The sequence below is a fragment of the Panthera pardus genome, unplaced genomic scaffold, assembly GCF_024362965.1.
Source record: "Panthera pardus isolate Hobbes unplaced genomic scaffold, ASM2436296v1 HiC_scaffold_25, whole genome shotgun sequence".
NCBI lineage: Eukaryota > Metazoa > Chordata > Mammalia > Carnivora > Felidae > Panthera > Panthera pardus.
Genome location: NW_026526821.1, coordinates 64,549,980 through 64,577,464, shown reverse-complemented (window position 1 = coordinate 64,577,464; position 27,485 = coordinate 64,549,980). Strand labels below are relative to the sequence as shown.

At 37.4% G+C, this 27,485-nt stretch overlaps 1 protein-coding gene across 7 annotated transcripts in view; it reads left to right on the top strand.

Annotated features, from left to right (window-relative positions):
- The window catches only part of SRBD1 (S1 RNA binding domain 1), a 220,176-nt gene extending 194,556 nt beyond the window's left edge, over nucleotides 1-25,620 (top strand). For 2 of the 7 annotated variants that reach the window (XM_053890656.1, XM_053890657.1), the window contains exons 21-22: nucleotides 2,033-2,318; nucleotides 9,344-10,156. In XM_053890656.1, coding sequence (XP_053746631.1) covers nucleotides 2,033-2,318; nucleotides 9,344-9,518 — 461 coding nt within the window. In that variant the 3' untranslated portion in view covers nucleotides 9,519-10,156. Of the gene's footprint in view, nucleotides 1-2,032; nucleotides 2,923-6,781; nucleotides 7,320-9,343; nucleotides 10,157-25,013 lie in introns of those variants that run through there. The other 5 variants (XM_019469106.2, XM_019469033.2, XR_002085708.2 and 2 more) reach the window with 4 other exon arrangements.
- Nucleotides 25,621-27,485: the final 1,865 nt, after the last annotated feature.

Below are 27,485 nucleotides of genomic sequence, written 5' to 3'. Positions count from 1 at the left end.
ACTCACTTTGGAATTGACCTTTGCCCTAGTGTAAGTCACAGTTCTCAAAATGTCTGAAAACTTTTATTTTAATACTAAAAATATCCCCAAGAGGGAAGGCAAACAGTCATACTTGAGAAGAGGCAGTTAGTATGTTGGATATTTCCTCATTACAGTATTTATAAATGTTAACATTTTTTCTTTTCTCCGTCTTCTCAAAAATATTCCCTTCCTTGATGCCACATTCTTTCCCTGTACCCATCCCGTCTTCTATTTTCTCAGTGGCGTGATCAGTTCTATTTCTATTAACACTCTGGTTGCTAGTTAGTTCCTATAATTGGGTTTGTCAGAAGCAGCCCAGTGACAGGAGACTGACTATGTAGGCTTGGCCATCAAAGTGTTAATGTTTGCCTGGTACATGGAGGATTTTCTGATTTCTCAGTGGCCCAGGCTGTCTTCAGGAACATGTTAAGTAGTTCCTGACTCTGATTTTCCATGCAAAATTAAACTAAGCAGCTGATCAGGAACCCTTGGGGAATCTGTGGCAGCTGAACCTCTGTAAGAAAAAAGAATTTCCAAGCATAAAAACAACGCCTGTGAGACCTCAAGACCATCCTACCTCTGATCCTGATCAATGACTCAGTTTGACTTTGCTTTGACACAGTCGCTGCCCAGTGTAATATTACAACAGGTTTCTTGCTTCTGGAATCCACTGCTTCGGTGTCAGGGGAAAATCTAAAGAATCAATTCATTTTTGCATATTCCTTTTTTATGAGGAAAATGAGATTTGAGGTTTAAAGAGGGCTTTTTTGTTTTACAGGCAAAAGGTAAATTAAAAAAAGAAAAACAAACTTGATTTCAGGATGGTTGGACTGGGGGAGGGGAACCAAGAGGTGGCCAGTTGTTAGTACAACTGTAAAGGATAGCTTTAACAAGTAATCAGGATCAAGCCAACAGCTGTGGAGGAAAAGGAAGTGGGATGGGTGGAGGGAAAATGAGGCCTTGGTAAAAGGAGATCCAAGCATAGAATGTTCTTTGTTATTAGAATCAACATTCAGTAATCCTAGGAAAGGGGGCCAAGAAGAGCATGGGAAAATGGAATCCACAGATAACCCCAGAGTCCCACTTAGACTTTTATTTCTACCCTTCTCCCTCATGAAACCTCTGTTGTTGTTTTTACTAGAGCCATGATTCCTTGGCACGCTTAATACCCACTTTTTGGGAGGACGGTGTTAACGAACACTGTACACATACACCGGGGCGAACAAGAAAAGAGGGCTGTGAGGAACTTGAGAGCAGAGATCTGTGTGTCTTCATCTTTGTAGCTCTAGCACCCAGCAGAGTGTGTGGACAGGAGCTGATATATGTTTGATGAGTTGAATTGAAGGAGGAGAAAGAAGATTAGGTACTGGCCGATCTGGGTTTCCGAGCCATAGATAGTCAAGAATCTATTAAGTTTTTGATTGGGTAAATATATTCAAAATGGAGGGAAATTGATTCCTGAATCCCAGATTCATGGAGGGAAATGAGAGAGGAGAGCATTTTAATTTCATCTACACTTGACCAAATGTTGACATACTTTCTACCACCTGTAACCAGTTTGAGAATTCAGGAACTGGGGGGAAAACTCCCCATCTTCTGTCAGGGAAGATCTTACTTTTCTCAGTGTTTGTCATTTGGCCTTGTGTATTCATTGAACAAAGATGTTTTCCTATCACCTCCTCATAAAAAGGAACACAAGACCGTCTATTCTTCTCGGTCCTTGTGTGTACTGCTAATGTTTGCATGTTAGCAAGATAGAGTTTGGAGGGAAAAAAGTGTTCAGGTAAATTCTCCTGACCGTTCCTACTATGCGAATGCTGCTTCTCCAGCTGAGATACATTTTCCCTGAAGGCAGGCCTGCGTTTCAGCTTCTTTCGTGGCCCCTCTCAATGCTTACTCCTGGTCCAGCATGTAACTGACACGTGGTAAATACTTATTTACTAATGCATATTGTGTCTAGGAGGTACAGGACCTACTATTTACGCTGTCTTTTTTTCCTGTTTCCTTGTAGATTTTGATAAACCTGATTTCAAGAGAAGCATAGTCTGCTTGGAAGACCTGCAGGTTGGGACAGTTCTCACAGGCAAAGTCGAGAATGCCACTCTGTTTGGAATTTTTGTAGATATAGGAGTGGGGAGATCAGGGCTGATTCCCATACGAAATGTAACAGAAGCAAAACTTTCTAAAACAAAGAAGAGAAGGAGTCTTGGACTGGGCCCTGGAGAAAGAGTGGAAGTCCAAGTACTCAACATTGACATCCCCCGATCTAGGATTACTCTGGACCTCATTCGGGTGTTGTGAGTGTCGTACTAAAAGTCAAATACTGATTTTATTTCCTCATTTCTACAGGTGGGCAAGAATAAGTCAGATGTTTGTGAATTCTAGGTAGCAGGTGAGAAAGAATTCACTCAATATCAGAAGTATTTTTCAAACGCTTTCCTTATTTTTCTTTCTGAATAAATAGAAAAGTAACAGCTCAATTTCTTTTCCCCTTAAAGAAAACAACTAATAGACATCCTTATGGTCTTTACTTAGTAATGATTTTTTGACCCAAATCTTATTTTTTGTACTTCATCTTAGACTCCTTTTGCATTTTGTATAACAAATTGTTTCATTTCTACTTGCCAGCTTGCCTTGCTGGACTTGTACGGAATTGCTTTCTTCATCTGAATTGTACGATGTTTCTTGACATAGAAGGATGGGCAGTGTTTCGCCCTCCCTTTTTTACAGATTTTTTTAAATCAGGTCTTTTGGACTTGATTCATGATTTTCTCTTGCCAAGTAAATAAAAAATAGGCCAATTAGATCCTGATGTGTTCATAACCATCAAGTGAATGGCTCAAAACATTTCTGAGAAGGATATATGTATCGACCCCTACAATAAAGTTCTGTGGCTGGTGATCTTGTTTTTGTTATGTTAACTCAGTGAATGACCTAGGAGTACATCTTGATTAAAGATGTGGCACATATGGGAAGCCTCTGGAAATTGGAAGGATGGCATTCGGTTTGACTTTGCTTAGCACAGAAGGGTATATATTCTTTCTTAAGCATTCAGATTAAACTTCAAAGGGGGGAAGAAATGGCCTTCCTAAAGACTGACTATAGATCAGGTATGAAGGGGCAAGAAAAACAAGTAGATAAAGCAAGTGACTCTTAACTCTGTTTTTGTTCAGTGGAGATGGTGAGTATTAGCATGCCCATTCAGGGTCAAAATTGTTTAAATAGAGCCCATACTAGACTGGTGTTTTGTCCATTCTGGCTGCTCTGGCTGATTTGCTTAATGGAGTCATTTGCATGACTGAATGAATACCTGGTTTTCTCCATGTGTAATGGGTGGAAGATGGTTCCTAAAGAGGGTAACCAGTCCTGCGCTTATTGCCTGGAACAGTCCTAGTAAATACTCATTTGTCCTGGTATGATTTTTCATAGTGCTTCTTTTTTATTCCCAAACTGTCCCATTGTGCATAATAAGTCATATGATCACCTTAGTAATACAGTCCCTTACAAAGTGGTAAATTGGACTGCATTTATTGATAGTTCTGCCTGGTAGTTTGCCAGTCTCAAAATATGCAGTCTTCCAACTGTTGTACGTAGATTTTTTTTAAGGCAGTAGGTCCCTTAAAAGTTGTATAACTGAAGGCCTGTTTTCCTGACAGTTTCATTTCTGAAATGCTTTTCTCTCTGTTACTGGTCTTTAAGAGACAATGGATCTTAATGTTGTACTTTAAGTTGACCTTCCTACTCCTTCCAGTGTTCTTCCTGGTTCATAATTTGTAGATCAGTGATGAGTGATATGCACCCAAAGAGTCTTATTCTGAAGCCTGCAATGTAATTTTAAAAAAAATGCTTTTTTTTTTAAATTGAAGCATAATTGGCATATAACATCATATTAGTTTCAGGTGTACAACATGATTTGATATTTGCATATATTTCAAAATGATTACCATAATAAATCTATAACCATCATCTATGGTTAACATCTATCACCATATATGGTCAAACAGATGCTTTTGGGGAAGAGGTCCTCTCCTTGGCCACTTTAAATGCAGGAACCAGAGCATTTGAAGCATCTCTGTTGACCTGGTAGCTAAGCCTTTGTAGACACAAGAAGAGCTTGATATTGAACTGGGTTGCGTGGCTGGTCCTTTCCAGCCCAAACATGGTGGAAGCTCTATAAGGCCTACACTGGGAAAAGTGGGGCATGTCTCATTCATCATGTACCCCTAGAAAGTAGCATGGCGCTTGGTGGTCAGTATGTTCAACTAATCCTAGTCCCTATCCTACTGATAATCCACAATGTGACTTTGAGCTGGTATCTTTACTTCTCTGGGCCTCCTTTTCCCAAGTTTAAAATGGGCATGATTGTAATAAAGCATTAATTCTCCCAAAATTTATTGGTGGCCTCCTGACACTGACCATACAGTTATGATGGGAAAATAGACCTTATCCCTGCCCTTATGGAGCTTAGAGTCTATTGAGGAAAAAAGAATCTTTAATTGAGAAATCACATGCAAATATAAAGTTACATTGAGGATAAGCAATATGATAGCTAGCATGTAATAGAGTGGTTTACTTAGTCAGAAATGTCAAAAAATGTTTCGGAGGGGTTTCACTGAAATGTGAAAGGTGTCCAGAAGTTAACTAGATAGATATTTTGCTGACCTTAACAAGAGTTGTTTCTGATAAATGGTAGGGGTGAGAGCCTGATGGGATTGGTAAATAGTGGGAGGAGTTAGATTGGGGATTTTGAATATAGACAATTTGTTCAGGAGGTTTGGCTGTCAAGCGAGAAGAGAAATCATATCGTGGTTGGCAGGGGAAAATGGAGTCCAGAGAGAGTTTTTGTATTTTTTTAAGAAGAAATAATAATATGTACAAATGGAAATGAGCTAGTAAAACAGGAAAATTTGAGACGGGAGACTGAGAGGAATCGCTGGAATGATACCCTTGAGTAGATGAGACTGGGTGGGATCTAGTACACAGTGACTGGTCTGAAATAGGAATACAAACAGTGTGTCCATCTTAACAAGAGAGAAGATTGCATGGGCCCAGACATAGGGAGGAGGACGTGATGATGGAAGCTCATAGAAGGTCTCCTTGGGTCACTTCTATTTCTCTCATTGAAATAAAAAGGAAGGTCATCATAGGAGCCTGAAGATCAGGGGTAAAGAGAGTTGGAGGTGTGAGAAGAAAGGAAAAGGAAAGAAAAGGATGAAAAGAGTGAAAAGCCTAGGGAAATAGAGTGTGACTTCCAGTCAATGTTAAATGTTCCACTGCAGGTTAAGGGTCAGGCAAATGGAAGATCAGTGCACTTGCTTATATAATTTTCTTCCACCACATCAGCTGGATGGGCACAGGTGGTGAGGTGGATCTAATCAGGTTTGGGAGTTTGCCAAGTGAGTAAAATGGAGAGAAGAGCAAGGAAGTTGAGGGAATGTGGACAAAGAAATTGTTGACCATGGAATTTAAACTCCTTAAGAAAGAGTGTAATGGGAAAATGAGGGGCAGTGAAAAAGCACAGAATTAATGATTGTAGGTCCTGATGGAGTTGGAGGAATGTTAGAGTGGAGGTAACAGAGGACATAATGGGCGAAAGAGTGGCCATCAGCAGTGGGAAGCTTAACTTTGAAGTTACAGCTTTCAGGGTTGCAGTGCTTGGTAATTATAAAAAGGGGAGGGGATGATCACAGGAATGGGTAGCAGCGGTAGAAGACCAAGGATAAGATCATTAGAAAAGAGAAAGTCAAGGGGCTCCTGAGTGACTAGTGGATTAAGCAGCCAACTCTTGATTTCAGCTCAGGTCATGGTTTGTGAGTTCAAGCCCCTCACTGGGCTCTGTGCTGGCAGTATGGAGCCTGCTTGAGATTCTCTCTCGCTTGCTCTCTCGCTTGCTTGCGCTCTCTCTCTGCACCTCCCCTGCTCACTCTCACACGCTCTCTCTCTCAAAATAAATAAACATTAAAAAGAGGAAGTCAGGGAATTGAACCTTCAGGAAGAATTATCTATGTGGATAATGATTTTAGGAGGCTGTCACAGTAATGCAGGCATAAAATAATGGTGGCTTGGACAAGAATGTTAGTGGTAGAAATGGTGAGGAGTGGTGGGATTCTGGATATATTTGGAAGATGAACACAGAGCCAAACAGGATTTCCTGGTGTATTGGATATAAGATGTAAGACAGACTGGAATCTAGGATGGTTTTTGGCCTAAGCAACCAGAAGGATGAAATTGTTATCTACTGACATGGAGAAGACTGTGTTGGATGGTTTGGGTGAAGGACTTTATTTTGGACCAGTTGAGTTTGAGATCCTTACTAGACATCTAAGTGGAGATGCCAAATAAGCAGTTGGCTCTTTCAGGCTCTTTCTGAAGTTCAGGGAAGAGAGCTGGGCTGGAAGTGTCAGTTGGTAATCGGCAGCATAAAACTGTACTAACAGCCCCAAACTGAATAAGATTACCAGTGGGTATAAATTCTTTGAACATCTCCCTAAGGGCAGGAATTTGTCTTGTCATGGCAGGGCCTGCCTAGATGCCTATTCAGAATTCTCCCCCTCTTCCTTACTAAAAGAATTCTGATTTGAGGGGAGCGATAATGTGACTAATGGACACGGATGTGGCTCTGTGGTGTAGTTCTGGCCAGTGAGTGTAGGCAAAAGTCATGGGGTGGGATTCTAGAAAGGCTAGAAACAGTGGGTGTCAGGACCAGCTATCATACTTTTCTTATCCGGTACCCTTGCCCTCCTTCCTGCTTGGAGTGCAGACAGAATGCCGGAAGTGCTGGAGGTCAGACAGTGACAAACACTCAATAGCGACTGCTGGACAGAAAGATAGAAAGTTCCCGAATCCATCTTGGCATTGTAGAGTCACACAACAGTCCTGAACTGCCTACTCTGGACTTGACGTTAGGTGAGAAAAATAAAAGTTTTATTCATTTAAGCTATTGAGGGGGCAGGGGAAGGTTTAGAGCAAAGTATATTCCATAATATATATCTGTGTTGTGCCGTACTTAAATACCCTATATTTAATACCAGCACGTGACAGGTACTCAATAAATGTTGATTGGATGAGTACATACCTAATAAAAGAGTTTAATAAAAATAGTTGAATATAAAATGTTCTCTAAAATCCAGTTTCCCTTACTCATGTTAGACAATATGATGGAATAAACAGTTCCCATTTATTACAACAACACACTGTAAAATATCTAGAAATAATCTTACAATGTACAAGATCAGTGTGAACAAAATGTGTAAAGCTTTACTAATGAATATAAAATAAAAGCAGAAAGCATGAAGGCATACCGTGTTCCTGGATTGGAAGACATGGTATTGTAGAAAAATGAGTCCTCCAAAAATTACTATATATGTCTACTTTTGGCAGAAATCTAGTTATTCTAATCAGCTTTGCTTTTGTTTGTATGTGTATTTAAACTTAAGCTAAAAATTAAACTTATTTCAGGGCGCCAGGTGGCTGAGTTGGTTGAGCATCCGACTTTTGATTTCACCTCAGGTCATGATCTCACAGTTTGTGAGTTTGAGCCCCACAGTGGGCTCTGTGCTGATGGCGCAGAGCCTGCCTGGGATTCTCTTTCTCCCTCTCTGTCTGCCCCTCTCTTTCTCTCAAAAATTTAAAAAAAAAAAAATTTTTTTTTTTACAGTTTAATTAAAAAATACTAAACTTATTTGGAAGAATATGTAAAAAAAATTCAAAACAATACCTTAAAAGAATAATATGAGGGAATAATATGAGGGAATTTGTCCTTCCAGATATAAAATATAGTCAAGAGCTGCCATAATTTAAACAGTATGGTAATAGCACAGGAGATAAACAAAACGGTAGAATAACCAATTCAAAATCAGTGGGGATTTGGGGGACCTGGATGGGTCAATCCATTAGGCAGCTAACTCTTGATCTCAGCTTAGGTCTTGATCTCAGAACCATAAGTTCAAAGCCCACATTGGGCTCCTCCCTGGGTGTGAAGCCTACTTTAAAAAAACAAAAACAAAATCATTGGAGATTTAGTGTGTGTTAAAAGTGGCATTTCATATTGAGGCAAAATCATATTGACATGCTGTACACAAAAATAAATTCCAGATGGGTTAAACCCAGATAAAATTGTAAAAGAACTATAAGCAAACATAGAAGAAAGAGCTTTAAGAAGTGATTGAACAGCCATGGTTGTAGAATGCAAGAAAAAATAGAACATGGGCCTATAGACCTAAAAGTTCCATTTAGAAGACATTTATTGGATACCTCCATGAGATCCCATGCCAGGTACTGGAGACAAAAGATGAATATGATATCTTTTGAGGATGTCTGCAGCCATGGGGAGTTGGAATTTAAACTGCGGCACAGAATATTTTAAGTTAAGTATCATGGGCGGTTTGGAGTTAAGCCTGGCTGCTATCTACTTCAGAATGTGGTGTCATCCCATCTCATTTGCAGCCAAAAGACCCTTTGGAATACTTGGTTTTGCATTAATGGAGTGCTCATGTTGAGGTGTCTATACCTCTAATCCTGACCTCGGAGTTAGCACTTGTGTTAAAACTAGAGATGGAAAGAAGGGACAGAATGGAAAAAACAAAAATACGTATTTAGTCAGTCTTGTCATTTTGGCTTCCTGCCTGAAATCAGTCATAATGAGTTGGATTTAAATAACAGATCATGGAGAACTTCAGAATGACTGGGCTCATTGCCAAAGCAGTCTGTTCCACAGGAAGAAAGATATAGATTTCTTCCCACTCACTCATTTTATATGGTGAGGATGATTCTGTGCGTGGAGGCTGAGTTTATTATTTAGAGGCAGAGTAGGATAAGCAGACTCTGGTCCTGTCAGCACTAAAAATTACCTTTTTAGAAATTAAATGTCACCCCCGAAAAGATTCGCTATTCTCTTAGCTCATCTCAAGAATCTAAACAAGGATTATAATCCCCCTCCTCTCCAGTATTTTTAAGGAGAAACGTCTATCCCAGAAGAGAGGAAATAAATTATCAATCTAAATACTATGGGGAAACCTCTCATGTACTGGAGAATTTGTTACAGCTATATAGTCAATCTCATGTGACAGGTCAATCCTAGCAGAAAAATCTAAAGTTAGAGATGCAGTGTTGAAGGGAGAGATGGGTGAGGGAGGGAGAGCAGTGGAATAGCCCAGCATTGTTTTGTCTCAAGTTTTGAGAGTCTTGTTTTATCTAAGTAATGAGGCCAAATGTAAGTCTCCAGATTTGTTGTAGTATTTTGCAAAAGCAGTCAAGTAATAGATGGACAAAAGCCTGCTACTGAAAGCTTCCCACTTCTGATGAACTTTCCACCTCCTTATAGCCAGGCGCACAGTAACTGGGGAGGTTCTCCCCAAGAGAGCAACTCGCCTTTGGATGTCTTTCTCCAGTCCCAGCCATGGTTCTTTGATCACTTGATGACATTTGCCCACCTGCTTCCCAGGTTTGAATCTCTTGGCCATGAAGAAGAGAGTGGCACCAGTGAAAGTCAGACCTAAGGTTTGTTCAAGTTCTTTGCTTCACAAGGTTAAAAATGATTCCATGAAGCTAAAACTTAATATGCCAGCTGAGTCAAATTTGGTATAATTTGCTACTTGGGTAACCAAAACCACTGAATTTCTGGTAAACCAACAACCTCACTTCACCTATAATGGCACCCTCAGGGAACATCTGAAGGTATTTTGGTCATTTTCTTTTAACTTTATTTTCATTATTTTTCCCAATTGAAAGAGTAATACAAATATTGTCAAAAGTGCAAATAATGAAATACAAAAGCTGGTGAAAAACAAAAATCCCCTGTAATTTGAGGAGTAGCCACCTTTTCTAGTTTATATTTTTTCTCAACTGTTATTCTGTACATAGACTTCTTCATATATAAATATTTTTAACAAATCAGGGTGAGATTATATACACTATACCTTTTTATAATGTAGTACGTACATCTTTCCATGTTAGTACCTACGTATCTACCTTGATATGTTTCATCGTATGTATGTAAATCACTGCGAACAGTTCTGTGGTGAACACCATGGCACATTGTTCTAGTGCTAGTACTCTTTCCAAGTATACACACGTTTCATTGTTCACAGCTATTATGGAAAACCCCATAAAGATAAAGATCATGTAATGAAACTTCCATTTTGGTATGTCTGTCTGTATATTTGTATTGATACTAGGTTAAGATGTAAAATACATTCTTTATTGTGGGTTGAGATTTTTTTTTTAAGTATGAAAACTGAGGGGTGCCTGGGTGGCTCAGTCGATTAAGTGCCCAACTCTTGAGTTCAGCTCAGGTCATGATCTCACAGTTGTGAGGTCGAGCCCCACATCGGGCTCCACACTGGGCGTGGAGCCTGCTTAGGATTCTCTATCTCACCCTTTGTCCCTCCCTTGCTTGTGCTCTCTCTCTTTCAAAAAAAAATTTTTTTTAAGTATGAAAACCAAGGCTGGGAGGCATCTTTCTCTGTGGAGAAATCATTTCTGCTCTCCTGAACTGAGCATGCTCCCCCTCACCACAGAGCCTGTGTAGGTGTCCTGTCATTCCTCTTGCCCGGAGCAGCCTCCCTTTGTTCTCACCCCCACCCCTTTGGATGTCACCCCAGATGGCATTTTCTCAGAAAAGACTTACTGAACTCCCAGACTAAATCAAGTTCGCTTTTGTAGGCTCTCCTTGCACCGTGTGATGCAACTTCCCTTCACTTCCTACACACAGTTTATGACTATACATTTATGTATGTGATAATAGCATTTAACTAATATCTTCCTCTGTTGATTGGAAACTCCACCAGGACAGCAACCTTGAATTCCCATCGCTATCCATGATATTGGAACCTTCCCCCCTTTTTATTCATTCCTTACATCCTCAGATTTTGACTCCAGCTTCACCAGACCTGAGTTGTCCATTGTTTACCTTGATTCCTCCAGATACAGTGGTTGGCCTTGGTCTCTGCATTAGCTTTGCATTAGGTTTTCTAGAAAACAGCATGAGAAAAAGCTCTGCATTAACTCTGCATTAGGTTTTCTAGAAAACAGCATGAGAAAAAAGCTTATGTACTCATGTTCTATTGGGGTTTACAATTCCAGGGCAGGAAGAGCAAGGGAAAGGGGAAAATGAGTCCAGGTAGTGAGAGGGCAAAACGAGATGTGCATACAGCCTCATAAGAAAACCCTGCCAGCTTTTTAGAGGCCAGGTTATCTTTGAAGAAGTTATATGGAATGATGGTGGCTCAGATGTTAAGAGGGTGGAAGGAAGGTAGGAAAGAGGAGGAGTTTATCTGCTTTCTCCTTCCTGTCTCCTGTTTCGCACTGGTCACAGTTCATCCTACCAGGCATGGACTCCCCCATGCTTCTAGGTTGCCTTCTGTGGACAATTGCTAAGGAGGTAGGTATGGTTGGGTCAGACCTTTGTGTTGGAGCTACTTTGAGTCTCACTGCAACAAGTGTGATAGAGGCCACACTGAATTCTAGTCCTTATCCCCACTTCTCCAGTAAGCAGCACTAACTGCAGTGCTCAGCCTCTGGCTGAGGATGAGAGTAGGGGTCACCTATTGAGGCTGGGTGAATCTGGGAGCATAAACAAGTCCAGTACAGCCTCTGGAGCATTAGAATTGAGCTTCTTCCAAACTGTTTCTGTGATCCACTAGCTCATGAATGCCCACCTTCCCTCCTTTTCCCCCCAGTTATCCCTTGCTCCTATTCTGTACTTGTAGAGCTCAACTCTCACCCAGCTGCTTAGCCAACTCTCCAGCAAACCAACCCCAGCATCTACCCATCCCTGGCCTCATAATGTATGGCAGCACTGGGTAACCTAGGTGCTGAAAAGCCTATGAACCTATTCGTTCATTATTTACAAGGTTCCCTTAGATTACTTCCCTCCCACCTGCACCTCTAAGAACACTGAGCAGAGACTGCACTTCCACTAAAGAAAGAAAATTAGAAATTCAGAGCAGTGGGGAGATCTCTGTGCCTCATGGAGAGTTTGGCTCCTGTATGATTGATACTGGAAGCTGTTGGAGTTGAAAATGGACATGAGTCAGGGGCCAAGAAAACTAAAACTGACAATTAATTGGCCCTTAACCCATCACATTTTCAAAGAGGAAAACATACCCTCCATACTCCACCCCATCCCCAAGATAAAAACATCAAAAACCCTAGGAGAGGATATGCAAAACCAGACTGTGTATGTCTAATTTGACAAAGGGTTATTTAAAAATAAATTGCTCAAGGCAAAGCACAGATGAAGAGAGTTCCTTTGGGCTTTGGCCAACTCTTCACTAATACTGTCTGCTGGCCCCAGTGAATAGAGCCAGGACCAAAGAAAATAGTCTGCAATCACAAATTTGCCTCCAGAAACTTTACCTTGGTCTTGTTTGAGTTTGGGTTTTGCTAACAGCTTTATTGAGATATCATTCACCATTTTTAAAAATTTCTTTTTATGTTTTTTCATTCTTGAGAGAGATAGAGACACACACACAGAGAAAAAAGCCGGGGAGGGGCAGAGAGAGAGGGAGACACAGAATCTGAAGCAGGCTTCAGGCTCCAAGCTGTTAGCACAGAGCCTGATGTGGGGCTTGAACCCACGAACCGTGAGATCATGACCTGAGCTGAAGTCGGACACCCAACCGACTGAGCCACCCAGGCACCCCAGTTCACCATTTAAATAAAGAGCACAAAGCAATGATTTTCATAGAGTTATGCAACCATCACAGTGAACTTTAGAACATTTTCATTACTCCAACAAGAAACCCTGTTTTTCTACATCCTCCTCACCACTTGTTATTCATCTGTATTTTTTATTACAGCCATTTTAGTGGATGTGAAGTTCTTTCACAGTGTGGTTTTAAATTGCATTTCCTTCATAAATAATAATATTGAGCATTTTTTCATGTGCTTATTGGCTGTTTGTATATTTTCTTTGAAGAAATGTCTATTCAGGCTCTCTGACCACTTTTGAATTAGATTATTCTTCTACATTTTTAGGAGTTCTTTATATATTCTCTATGTAAGCCCCTTATCAGATAGATGATTTATAAAAACTTTCTTCAGTTCTGTGGGGTTTTCACTTTTTTTCATAGGGTCCTTTGAAAAGCAAAATTTTTGATAACATGTTGAATTTATTTTTTCTTTTGTTTCCTGTGCTTTTGGTGTCATATTTAAGAGAACATTGCATAATTCAAGGTCATGAAGATTTACACATTTGTTTTCTTCTAAGAGTTTAATAATTTTAGTTCTTACATTTAGGTCTTTGATCCATTTTGAATTTTTTTGTATATGAAATGAGGTAGAGCTCCAATTGATTTTGTTTTAATGTCCTGGCATTATTTGTTAAAAGATAGTTCTTTCCTCATTTAATTATCTTGGTACGCTTGTCAGTAATCAATTGACCATAGACTTATGGGTTCTATACTAAAAACAGGTAGGTAAATTCTATTCCATTGGTCTTTATAACTGTACTTATGCAGTACTATCCAGTCATGAGTACAGTATCTTTGTAATAATTTTGACATGACATGTGAGTCTTCCAACTCTATTCTTTTTCAAGATTGTTTTGGCTATTCTAGATCTCTTTCATTTGCATGTGGATTTTAGGATCAGCGTGTTAATTTCTGAAAAGAAGCCAGTTGAGATTTTGATAGGGATTGCATTGAATCTGTAGACCATTTTGGGGAGTATTGCCATCTTAACAATATTAAGTCTTTCAATCCATGAACATGGGATGTCTTTCCACTTCCTTATGTCTTTAATGTCTTTCAACAAAGTTTTGCTATTTTCAAAGTTTAAGTTTTACACTTCTTTTGTTAAGTTTATTCCTAAGTATTTTATTCTTTTTGATGCAGTTGTAAATGGAATTGCTTTCTTATGTTAATTTTTTGAATGTTGGCTGCAGTGTATAGAAATACAATTGATTATTTTATACTGATTTATGTCCTGCAAACTTACTGAACTCACTACTTTTAATAGTTTTTTAGTGGATTCCTTAGGGTTTTCCATATATAAGATCATGCTATCTCTGTGAATGAGATAGTTTTACTTCTTTATTTCCACTCTGAATTTCTTTTATCTAATTTTCTTGCGTAATTTTTCTGACTAGAGCCTCCAGTACATTGTTGAACGGAAGTGGTGAGAGTAGATATTTTTGTCTTGTTCCTGCTCTTAAAGAGAAGGTGTTCAGTCTTTCATTGTTAAGTATGATTTAGCTGTGCATTTTCTGTACATACGCTTTATCAAGTTAAGGGAGTCCCCTTCTATTCCTAGTTTTTTAGTGTTTTTATCATGTAGGGGTATTGAATTTTTTCAACTTCTTTTTCTGAATCTATTAAGATGAGCATGTGAGTTTTGTCCTTTATTCTATTAGTATGGTATATTACATTAATTAATTTTTGAATGTTAAACCAATCTTTCATTCCTGGGATAAATTCCTTTTGGTCATGGTTTTTGTTATGGGTTGAATGAGCCCCCCCCCTCCCAAATTCATATGTTGAAGTCCTAACCTCCAGTATCTCAAAATGTGACCTTATTTGCAGAGAGGGCTGTAGAAGATGTAATTAGTTAAGATTCGGTCATTCTGGATTGAGGTGGACCCTGATCTGATTGACTCAGGTCCTTATAAAAAGTAGAAATTTGGACACAGACATGCACACAGGTAGAATGTCATATGAAGACTGAAGTTATACTGCTACAAACCTAGAAACTACCAGAAAGTAGGAGAGGCCTGGAACAGACTTCCCTAGCACCCTCAGAATGAACCAATCCTGCCAATACATTGACTTCAGACTTCTAGCTTCCAGAACTGGGAGGTAGTCAATTTTTGTTGTTTAAACCATTCACATTGTGAAACTTTGTTTGGGCAACTCTAGCATAGCAAACTTACACAGTGAATTAATCTTTTTATATATTATTGGATTTGGTTTGCTAGTTTTTGTTGAGAATTTTTTGCATCTGTATTCATAACAGATGTTGATCTGTAGTTTTCTTCAATTGTGATCTTTGTCTGGAGTCATTTTCTTAGTGTTTCAATAGGCTTACCAGATAAGATGATAGGTATCAACCTACTTCACATTTATAGTAACTTATTCCCAGTGAGATACAGAAACATCAACCCTATATAACTCTATTCCCTCCCCCCTTTTTAAAATTTTTATTATTGTTATATTATTGTTACATCTATGTATGTTACAAACCCAACAATAATACATTGATATAATCATGACTACATAATTTTATGTTAATTAAAAACCTGATAAAAGAGAGGAAAGCATTATACAGAGTTTATTATATTAACCTTTTTATCCACCATCCCTGGTTCTCTTCATTTGTACCTGATTTTCTAAGGAAAGAGGATCCACTGAAGATTTTTAGTGGGGAAGGGGGATGTGCAGCATTATTTGAGGACAGTTGCTCTGACAGACATGTGAAAGTGCATTGGGGGTGATGCTAGGGATAGAAGTCCAGGAGGTATGTTAGGAAGCAGTTGTAGCAATTAAAATACAAGTTCATGGGAAGCCAATGAGTTTGGCTTCATTTTAAGTCTGTTGCCTTGTATTTTGCCTTCTCGAACTGGGAATGTCTAAGTCAGTGAGAATAGACACTGATTCAGTCCAGATGCATAAGTACACTCATTAGTACTTGTTGATGAACTGATAGCAATCCAAGGATGAACCCAAGATGGGAAAAATGCCTGGTCTGGTTATTTGAGGGGGCTCAGAATGAGAGACTTTCCCATGGCAATCCTCTGTGGAGAACATGATGCCTAGCAAGTAAAGCCCATTGCAGGCCATGGTGATAAAAGTAAATTGCCACACAGTTATGTGTGAATGCCAGGAAGGAGGGGGGTGGGGGGGGGGAGGAGGAGAAGGAGAGATTCTTCTTCTTGCACGTGTCCCTGCAGCTGTCAGGGATGAGGTTACAAACCATGGAAGAGAATGCAGAATCCCCTTTCCCGTTCCCAGGGCAGATGACCTTTCAGAAATTAAACAAATCAATTCTGTGTCCTCAGAGGAAGCACGTTTGACTGCCCTAATTCAATGGGCTCTATTGTTTCAGGTGAAGCTAGGTGATTCAATTTATCACTGATATCCCTCCTAGGTTTTGTCTGTGAATTGTCCTCTGGAATAATTTTGTAAGATGAGGATTAGACAAACCACTACATACAGTATTTTTAAAAATACACAAAGAATAAAAAGCACTCTCCCCTAAGTGTAAAGGCATAGATCATGTGTAGTGGTTTTTCCAGTACAAGCAAGAGGTAACCAAGGCCTGAATAAGATAGTAGTGATATTTACTTGCAAGGGCACCTGGGTGGCTCAGTCTGTTAAGCATCCGACTTTGGCTCAGGTCAAGATCTCAACGGCTTATGGGTTCAAGCCCTGTGTCTGGCTCTACACTGACAGTGAGGAGCCCACTTGGGATTTTTCCCTTTCTGTCCTCTTCTCTCTCTCTCAAAAATAAATAAATAAAAATAATAAACATTAAAAAAAAGATTTGCTTGCAGAGTGCTCATAGAGGTAGTTGGGGGTAGCAAAAAATAATAATAAAAATGGCAAATGTTTGGAAGTTTAAAAATACTTCTAAATAACATATCAATCGAAGAAATCAAAGTGAAAATTAGAAAATACTTAGAACTAAAGAAAAGAAGAAAAATACAAACTATCAAAAATAGTAAAAATGCTGCTTAGCACTGCTGATTTCATACTACTGGAGTGATCTCAAAATCCTCAAGCTAAGAATTTTTTTTAAATGACTGTGCCCCTTGGCATCTGCAGGAGTGAATGCAAGTCTTCTCTGTAGGAGAATTCTCTCAGAAAAGTTCAAGGAATATGACACCATAATCAAAAATTTTAAAGCAAACAAACAAGTAACTATAAGAAGCAGCAGGAAAAAACAGCTGAATGAGACAAACCCTTCACATATTAGAATTATTAGACACAGATTATAAAATAAGTGTATTTAATATCTTTTAGTGAGAGAAGAGGTTGAACACAACTCATTTGAAGGAGAATAGTTTTTAAGTGATCAAGTAGGTGTGATAAACTAAATGAATACTCGGAAATGAAAAATATAATTGGAAATTTTTGCCATAAAGAAAACAAAAATTTTTATAAAATCAAATGTGTCATTTCTGTTACCTTTATGTTTATTTTTTCTTTTAAATATTTAATCTATCTGGAATTTAATTTGGTGTAAGTGAAAGAGAGAATCCAATTTCATATTTTCCAGAAGGCTACTCTCTTATCCTCTTCATTAAATATGTCATTTTAGCCCACTAGTTTGAAATGTCAACTTTATCAGAAACTAATCCCAATATTTATTTGCATCTATTTCTAGCTATCTATTTTGTTCCATAGATCTTTCTGTTCTTGTGCTGATACCAAACTTTTAATTACTATAATGTTTATAATACCTTTTAGTGTCTGATAGGGCTATTCCTCCCTCATTACTCTTTCCTCACTTGATTCCCAAAGTAATGGTATTAATATTTTTCTTGAGAAAGTTCAATTTATATATGTATTTATAAAGGATTGCCATCATATTCCATCATCTCTATAAGAATATGTCTATTTATTAAAATATTTTTAGATGACCTTTCATAATGTTTCCACATTTTCTTCATGTGAATCTTGTACATGTCTTAGATTTACTCCTAGGTATTCTATAATGTTTCTTGTTTTTGTAACTTGGGTATTTTTTGTTATATTTTCTAAATAACCATTCAGATATTGGAGAACTATTAATTGTGGTTTAATTTTATGCTCAGCTACCTGACTAAATTATCTTACTCTTGGTAATAATGATTTTTTTTAAGTTGATTTTTCTGAATTTTCTGCCGTAGCATCATCCTATCTACTAATGTTTTCTTCCTTTTCCTTTCTGATTTTATATATCTTATTTCTTTTCTTTAATAACATCAGCTAGTAGCTAAAGTTAAACAATACTGGTAATGTACATCCTTGTTTTGTTTCTGATTTTAATGGGGCTCAGTGTTTCACTATGTAGTTTCTAGCCTTTGAAATGATATATATACTTTTTCATGCTAAGAAGCTATTCATCTATTACTATTTTATGATAGGGTTTTTTTCAGATGCCCTTTCAGCATCTACAGGAATGTTCATATAGTATTTCTCTTTTTTTGATATATATTTAAGTTGCATTACAATAATAGATAATATTGATCCATCTTTGCATTTTGGGTATGAGTTTGACTTAATCATGTTAGAGTCAGTTGGCTGATATTTTAGTTGCAATGTTTAGGGATTGGGACTATCTCAGTAATATGCTGAATTGGTAAAAAGATTTTGGAATTGTTCCTTTTTATAGTCTAGAACCATTTAAATAATATTAGAGTTACATATTTCTTAAAGATTTGCTAGAATTCACTCACAAAATTTTCTGAAAATTGATCTATTGCATTTTCTTCCTTTTCTGGGGTCAGTTTTAATAATTTGTATTTTCCTAATTATGTATTATATATATTTGCATAAAGCTGAACAATGTATTCTCTTATGATTCAATTTCCTAAGTATGCTTATTTCTATGTACTCATTTTTTCATATTTATATATGTGCTTCTTTCTTTATTATTTATATTGTTTGACCAGCTTTCCTAAATCTTTACCTTTTTGTTTTTATTTAAGAACATTCTCTAGGACATGTTTATTTGTTCTATAGTTCTTCTCTTTCCTAATTCTTTAATTGTTTTTGTCTTTACTAGTATCTTCTTGCTTTTGTTCTTCAGATTGCTGTTGTTCTTTTTCTAACTTGCTGAATTGGACACGTAATCACTTTCATTCTCCATTTGCCTTTCAATTGACAGAGGCTATTTTTAGTAGTTTTTTTCAAGAAAGATCCCTAGGATTTGTGTTCTGTAAGTATTTGTGTGTTTTAAGTCATCTGCATGTTGCCTTTATGCTTGAACTATACTTTGGCTGGAAATAAAATTCTTGGGTCATAGTATCCCTTAGAATTTTGAAGACAGTGAATTTCTACAATGTTGAATGCTGCTTTAAAGAAGCCTGATTTCTCAGGGTGCCTGGGTGGCTCAGTGGGTTAGGCATACGACTTGATTTCAGCTCAGGTCATGGTCTCGTGGTTCGTAAGTTCGAGCCTGGCAGTAGGCTCTGTGCTGAGCAGACCCTGGTTGGGATTCTCTGCCTCTCTGTCTCAAAAATAAGTAAACGTTAAAAATAAATAAGGAGGTGTGAAGCAGCCTGATTTCTGCCTCTTCCCCTTGAGGTCATTTGGTTTTCTGTCTGAATGATCGTATCTTTGAAGTCCAGTAACTTTATTAGGGCATGTTCTAGTGCTGATTAATCTTTGTTCTTCCTGGAAGATGGTGTGCCTGTTTAAATATATAGAGTCAAATTTTTTATTTCAGAAAATCTTCTTGAATTATACTGTGAATGTGTTTCGTGTGCTGATTGTTCTGCTGTCTTCTGAATGCGTACTTGAGCATTAACCTTTATGTATATGAGTTTTTCCTATAATTCTATAAAATTCTTTTTTTTCTTTTTGAGTTTTAAAAAATGTTCTTCATGTTCTTAAAATGTTACTTGACTTTTTAAGCCTGTCTTCCATTTCTTTAGCTTGTTTTCAACGATATCTCATTCTTTCTGCAGTTTCCATTTCTGTGTGTCATTACTTTTCTACATCTTTCCTGGGCTCATTCAGGTTAATTTTATCTTTTCCGATGTTGTCTTATCATTTCTTCCTTCAGTCCTTTATCTGTGCTTTGAACTCTTGATTCATGGAGGCCACTTTTTCACTTGAAGTTTTTCAAAGAACTTCACTAAGTTCTTTGAATCCATAAGAAGTTACTTAGTCACAATTTTCAGCTATTCCACGATACATTTTCTGACATATGTTGAATCTGTTTTCTTATTTCTTTTGTCTTCTTTCCTGCAATGGTTTTGTCTCCTAGTCCCTTTTTAAAAAAAGCTTTATTGAAATATAATTCACATATAATATAATCTACTGATTTAAAGTGTACACTTTGATATTTTTTAACATATTCATATGGTTGTGAAACCATACGTAGTTCCTTTTATGTCACTCTCATTGTTGAATGCAGAGTTCTTTCGGAACCACCTATATGGGGAAAGAAAATGTGAGAGAGGTGTCAGAGGCTTTGAACAACCTCTGGGCTAACAAGTCCTAACTTACAATAAAGCCCTACATATATAAGGTCTAGTGGAATGTATTGTGAGTGTGGGTTGAGCCTTTATAGGAGAATTCAAGATGGCAAGCAGCATGGAGACCCTGAGCTTGTCTCATCCCTGAAATGCAGCCAGATCAGCACCAACCATTTTGAATACCTACGAAGTTGATGGGGGGGGGGGGGGGTTAACACAAAAATCTGCATAACTCGAGCCACAGAACTCAGCAGGTGTGCAGTGCAGAGAGGTGAACTGGGGGAGAGCCTTTACAAAATATTAATTGAGTAGAATTGGTAGTTGCAATGCCATCCATTCACCTTAGTTTCCCTACTTTCAGAAATTTTTCCTGCAAAAATGTCATGTCTGTGTGGTTTCAAAGGGAGTCATGGAGAATTCTAGAACCGGTTTGCAAACCTCAGCCTTCTTTTAGACAAGCAACTATTGCTTCTGCTTCTCAGGGTATGCTACTAACTTGGAAAACTGTGCCTTGTTGACTCTGCTTGAGATCTGCAGCCATGGGTGTCGTCTCTTGGCACCCTTTCTTTGACCTAATTTTCACTGTACTTGGCAGCCTTTCTTATTATAAATAATAAGGTTCAGGTTATAAGTGTTGCCCCATTCCTCCTAGACAGACTTTTTATTTCATTTGTATCCTTGTTATTTCTGATTGGTTTTAGAAAAACAGGTTCTGTCTTAGCTCCAGCTGCTGTAACAATATGCCATAAACTAGGTGACTTATAAATATCAGAAATTTATTCGCACAGTTCTGGAGGCTAGAAGTCTGAGGTCATGGTTGGGTTCCCGTGAGAGCCTTCTTCGAGTCTGCAGACAGCTGACTTCTCACTAGGTTCTTGCATGGTAGAGAGCAGAGAGAGGAAGCAACCTCTAACTTACGGGGGCAGTTACTGCATTTATGGGGCTTCCACTCACCCCAATTTCCTCCCAAAGACCCTATCTGCTAATTCCATTGCACCGGAGGAATGGGCGTGAACATATGAATCGGGTGGGGGACACAAACATTCAGTCCATAACAGAGTCAGAGATTTCTTTATTCTTCCATCTTAAAACATGAGGCTGATAGTTTTATTATTAATTTATTTCTTCTACTGGCTATTTTTTCAACTTTAATATGTTTCCTGTCCAATTTAGACTATATATATTTTGATTCACTGCTTTGTAAAGTAAGAAAATAAAGATATCTGCAATTCTGACCCCTTTTTCCTCAATTTTTCATTTCTTTTTTCTATTTTCTATGTTACCCTGCCACATCTGCTAGCATCCCAGTATTTTCACAGCTCTGAGATTTAAGGCATTTGTATTCTTTGTAACTGCAGTGAAGTGTCTGGGTGTTTTGTTTTTGTTTTTTGTTTTGTTTTGGGTTCGTTGGTTTGTTTGTAAGTGTATTCTAAAACCTAGAAAAAATACCAGTCAGTTGAATTTTTAGGACTCTAAATGTTGTGAACTACAGAGTAAAATAGTATCAATGGACCCTCAGAAAAGGAAACATAATTCTATGCCACTCTTTTTTTTATTTTATTTTTTATTTTTTAAAATTTACATCCAAATTAGTATATAGTGCAACAATGATTTCAGGAGTAGATTCCTTAGTGCCTCTTACCTATTTAGTGCATCCCCCCTCCCACAGCCCCTCCAGTAACCCTCAGTTTGTTCTCCATATTTATGAGTCTCTTCTGTTTTGTCCCCCTCCCCGTTTTTATATTATTTTTCTTTCCCTTCCCTTATGATCATCTGTTTTGTCTCTTAAAATCCTCATATGAGTGAAGTTATATGGTTTTTTTCTTTCTCTGACTAATTTCACTTAGCAAAATACCCTCCAGTTCCATCCACGTAGTTGCAAATGGCAAGATTTCATTCTTTTTGATTGCCGAGTAATACTCCATTGTACATATATACCACATTTTCTTTATCCATTCATCCATCAATGGACATTTGGGCTCTTTCCATACTTTGGCTCTTGTTGATAGTGCTGCTATAAACATGGGGGTGCATGTGTCCCTTCGAAACAGCACACCTGTATCCCTTGGATAAATGCCTAGAAGTACAATTGCTGGGTCGTAGGGTAGTTCTATTTTTAGTTTTGTGAGGAACCTCCATACTGTTTTCCAGAGTGGCTGCACCAGCTTGCATTCCCATATGCCACTAACTCTTTAGGGAGAATGTTCCAAGTATCATGTCAAGTGAATTATCTTTCTTATACTGGGAGAAAGGTATGCTATATTTTAATTGCTTCACATTTTCTGTAGAGTGCCCCTTCCAGGCTTTTAATTGCCTTTTTTCCTTATCAATATATGCATTATTTCTAACATACACAGTATTACATTTACCATAACATTAAAAAGTACATCTTTTTCACTATACTAACTTCTTGATAAAAATCTACTTTCTTCTTTGAAGGTAGCTTGCTGGGGTCCAGCTGGGGCTTGGTCCTTTCAAAGCTTGCTCCTTATTTGTCACCTGGGAATTTTTTTTTTTTATCACACTCATAGGTACACATCATTTTCTTGAAGCTTCAGTCTTTCTCATACTTTTTTTTGTTTAACTTGAATACATTCTTAGGTTGTTTTGTTTCTTAGAAAATATGCATGGGATACAAATACCTTGAGACTTACATGTCTGAAAATAGCCATTGATCTATTTAATTACTTGATTGCAAGTTTAGCTGAGCTAGATAGATTTCTAGAACAAAGGTAATTCTTTCTTCTGAGGACTTTTAAAGTATTGTTCTATTCTAAATCTTTTTTTTTTTTTAAGTTTATTTGTTTATTGTGAGAGAGAAAGAGAAGGTGTATGTGCAGGCAAGCAGGGGGAGAGGCAGTGAGAGGGAGAGTCTCAAGCAGGCTCCGTGCTATCAGAACAGGTGCCCCAAGTATTGCCCTAGTCTAGAAAATGATTTTACTGAAAATAAATCTGATGCCACTTTAATTTTTACTCCATTATAGATGATATACCTCCATTAAGAAATAATTGGCATTCAATAAAGTACATTATTAATGTGCAATTTGATAAATGTTAACATTTGCATACACCCATGAAACCATCCTTCTTTCCTCTCTCCACTCAGGATCTCTTTTAATGATGATGTGTCTTTTAGTTAACTAATCCTCTTCTTGTCTATTCATTTTTTAATTCCTATTGAACGTTTTAATTTCAGCAATTTATGTGTATCCATTTGAGAATTTACATTTGATTCTCTCTTTTCATTATCATTGATTCTAGTTCTCTGGTAAAAGTCTCCCTTTTGTCCTATATTTTCTAGAACATATTAATCATAGTTAAAGTCATGCCTGATAACTCCAATATCCGTATCATGTGTGAGTCTGTTCTAAAGTCTGTCGTACTCCTTGGTTTTGGTCAGTTGGTTTTATCTCATGGTGTGCGTGGTAATCCTTTGATTGAATGCCAGATTTTATATATGAAAATTGTAGATACAATTTGAGGCTCCGGCAAATATTTTCTTCTTCCAGAGAAGATTTACCCTCCACTTGGCAGGCAATTAGAGTAGGGACAGATGACTTTAAACCAATCTGGGCTGAGCTGATTTGAAGTTGGACTTGAGTAGAGCATACTCTTCTACTTCCATCTTAGCCATACACCTGTGGTATTTTTTCTTCCAGAGGCTAATTGCAAGTCAGAGATCTATGCCAGGACCTCTCCCCATTAGTAGGCACCGGTCTCTAATTCTCTCACCGGCCTGAAGGATTTGTGCAAAGACTTGATTGGCTGCCTGGGTTCTCAAGGGCTGCTCTTTGCTTTGTGCTTCAGCTCTTGCACCTGATACATTTACAATGAGCAAACTCACTGAAAGGAAAAGTTGTACAGAGTGTACCCCTCTTCTTCCTGGAATTCTTGCCCCTCAAGTCCTGTCAGTGATCTTGGCATCCAAATTAAACTAAAAAAAAGGAGCAAATCAAATCCAAAGAAAGTAGAAGGAAGAAAAAGAATACACAGAAACCAAAACTAATGAAATGGAAAACAGAAAAACAATAGAGAAAGTCAATGAAACCAGAACTGATTCTTTCAGGGAAGAAAAAAAAAGGTAAACCTCTACCCAGCCTGATTTAAAAAAAGAAGAAAAAGAAAACACCAGTTACCATGATCAGGAATGAGAGGTAACATAACTACAGAACCTATTGATAAGAAAAATAATAAAAGAACAACTTTATTCAAATCAATTCAACAACTTAAATAAGATTGAATTTCTAGTTTAAAACCTTCCTACAAAGAAAACTTCAGACCTACATGGCTTCACTGGTGAATTTAACCAAACATTTAATAAAAAAAATAATACTAATTCCACACAAACACTTTGAGAATACTGAAGAGAGAAATACTTCCCAACTCATTCTATGAGGATAGCATTACCCTGTTACTGAAAGAAACCATAAAATAGGGGGATCAATATAATGAACATGAATGATATAAAACTTATTATCTTGAGGTGTTTAAAATATGTAGAGGGGAGCCTGGCTGGTTCAGTCAGTGGAGCATGCAGCTCTTGATCTTGGGGTTATGAGTTTGAGCCCCACGTGTGGTGCAGAGTTTACTTAAAATTAAAAAAAAGTATGTAGAATTATGTATAATTCATGACAATAATAGTACAAAAGGCAAGAAGAGAATTAAAAAACTTAAAGTGTTCTATAGTCCTTGCATTGGTGGAAATACAAATTTATGTTAGAGTCTAGCAAATCAAGATACATGTTGTATTGTAATCTCTAGGATAACCATGAAAAGAACAGTCAAATAACGTATAATTAACAAGCTAATCAGAAGAGAAACAAAATGATTAAAAAAACATTTGGTTGATTTTCTTTTTTTTATGCGCAAGAAAGGAGAGTGAAAACAGCATAGAACAGATGGGACAAACAGAAACACAGGTAAGATGATATATACAAACCCTAATACATCAATATATACTTTAAATGTAAGTACTTGGATTAAAAGGCAAAGATTATTCAGTCCGGATGAAACAACAGAAACAAAACCATGGAGCTCAAGCAGGAGAGCCTGCGCGAAGAAGCAGAGAGGATACATTTGCAGGCACATTTCAGAACAGCCTACCAAGGTGTGTTTCCCCACATTGAGGGACACATCCCGAAGTGTGACACCTGATCCTTCGTGAACAGTAGCAGGAGTCAAATGCACAGGCCGGTGGCAGATGCTTCCCTGAGACCAGATTTGGTTTTGAGAAACAAAAAGAAGATGGACTGAACAAGGAATCACACACTTAGAGTTCACCAACGGGTGCCGCTGATAAAGGCATAACACCTGGCTCCCCAAGTGTAATTCCAACAAGAATGTTGATATTAACAAGTTGGATGCGAGTGAAACAATGAAGATGTGTTGGAACCTCCCACATCCACCCATTGTGTGACTTCTTTGTGGAATTGGATCATAGTTTTGGAATACTGGAAGAGTAGGGGTTTTTCTTCTCCTCCTCCTCCTCCTCCTCCTCCTCCTCCTCCTCCTCCTTCTTTTTTTCTGTTCACAATGTAGTGGCTGTAGACGTGACATATTTTTAAGTTTCATCTGTATCATTAACATTTTCTCCATCACTTTCTTAGATCTAGACCAGGGTCTGGCAAACTACATCCCAAGAGCCACATTAAACTTAGTTCACCTTACTGTTTTAAATTATCCATTCAGGTCTAAATATCATAAGACTTTGATAGGCACCAAAATATGTGAATAAGCTCTTGTTAGAAGTACAAGAAATATTGTACATCATTTCTTTTTCCCTTGAGCTTCTATTTTCCTTTCACTTCTTTCACATAATTTTATCCCAGTGGAGTATCATTATGCTTAAACATTTTTTGTGTTATTCCTATCATATTTCTCTGCAACAAAAAATGTATGAATTAAAATTTAATTTGTTTTAATTTCTTATGTCCATAAGTCTCATAAATACTAATTGTTTCCTCTGATGGGAGTTTTTGCAGTTATTAACGGTATACAGTTAAACAAAACAAATGTTATGAATTTTGACAAATAATGATTAAAAAGTAAAAGTGTATTAGAAAATTATCATTTCATGATATTGAATGAGACATTTCTCAGTTCATGTAAGCACAGGTAAATGTTCAGGTATGATTTATTTTCAGAAAGAGACAGGCTTAGCATCAATTCTCTTCCTCCTTTTACATTTTATAGATACAAGCACTGAGAAAGAACCCTTATTGACATAAATAGCTGATAGAGAGAAAAGGAGTTTTACTAAACATCACTCAAGGCTTGGAAATCTTTTCAAGTAATATGCCAAAATAATGTAGTAATCAGCAAAAATTGTTCATAATGGTATATCACTGGTAATTTGAGTAGATCCTCCCTCATCTTTGTCAAAACCCAGGAATTAGAAACCACCCAACTTGTAAAAAATTTTGTTTCTAGTCTTTAAAGTCATTCAGTTTTTCAATTTCTGATAGTTTTGACAAAAGAGACTTTCCAAGTCTTATCATATTACTATTATTTATTCTTGTTATTCTTAGAGAAATCTCATTTTTTAGCTTAAGTTAAAGTGAGATTTAAAAAACAACAACACAAATATGAAACTTGTACAGCCTTTGTGAAGAAAGTATAATCATGCTGAATTTCTGTTTTGTAAGACATCCTGAAATGTCTTTAAAAAGCAAGACAGAGTTGGATACTCAACAGTTGTTATATAGAGATAAGTTGGTAATTTATTAGTGATTGAAAAGGAGCATGTTTGTAATTAAATATTTGATATTATTAAAAAAGCACATCAAGTCTGAGAGGGAGGAATTATCCCTAATTAAATAAAGTTGGTTTTGTAAAGCTCAGGATATTATGTTCTAGTTTATGTTTTGGGAACATTTTATCCTACACCTCTACAGAGAAAGGTGTTCAATTGCTTTTAATAGAGTTTATTATTTTTTTTTTTTTAGAGCAGTTTTAGGTCACAGCACAATGGAGCAGAAGGTACAGAGATTTCCCATATACTTCATGCCATCATCCATGCATAGCCTCCCCCATTATTAACATCCCTCGTGAGAGTGGTACATATGTTAAAATTGATGAACCTACTATGACACAAAGTCTATCGTTTACACTAGGTATTACTCTTGCTGTTGCACGTTCTATGGGCTTGAACAAATGTGTGATGATATGTTTCTACCAATATAGTATACAGAGTAGTTTTACTGCCCTAAAAACCCTGTGTCCTACCAATTCATCCCTCCCTCTCCTCTAATCCATGGAAACCACTGATCTTTTTACTATCTCCATTATTTTGCCTTTTCCAGAATGTGATGGAGTTGGAATCATTGAGTGCAACCTTTTCATG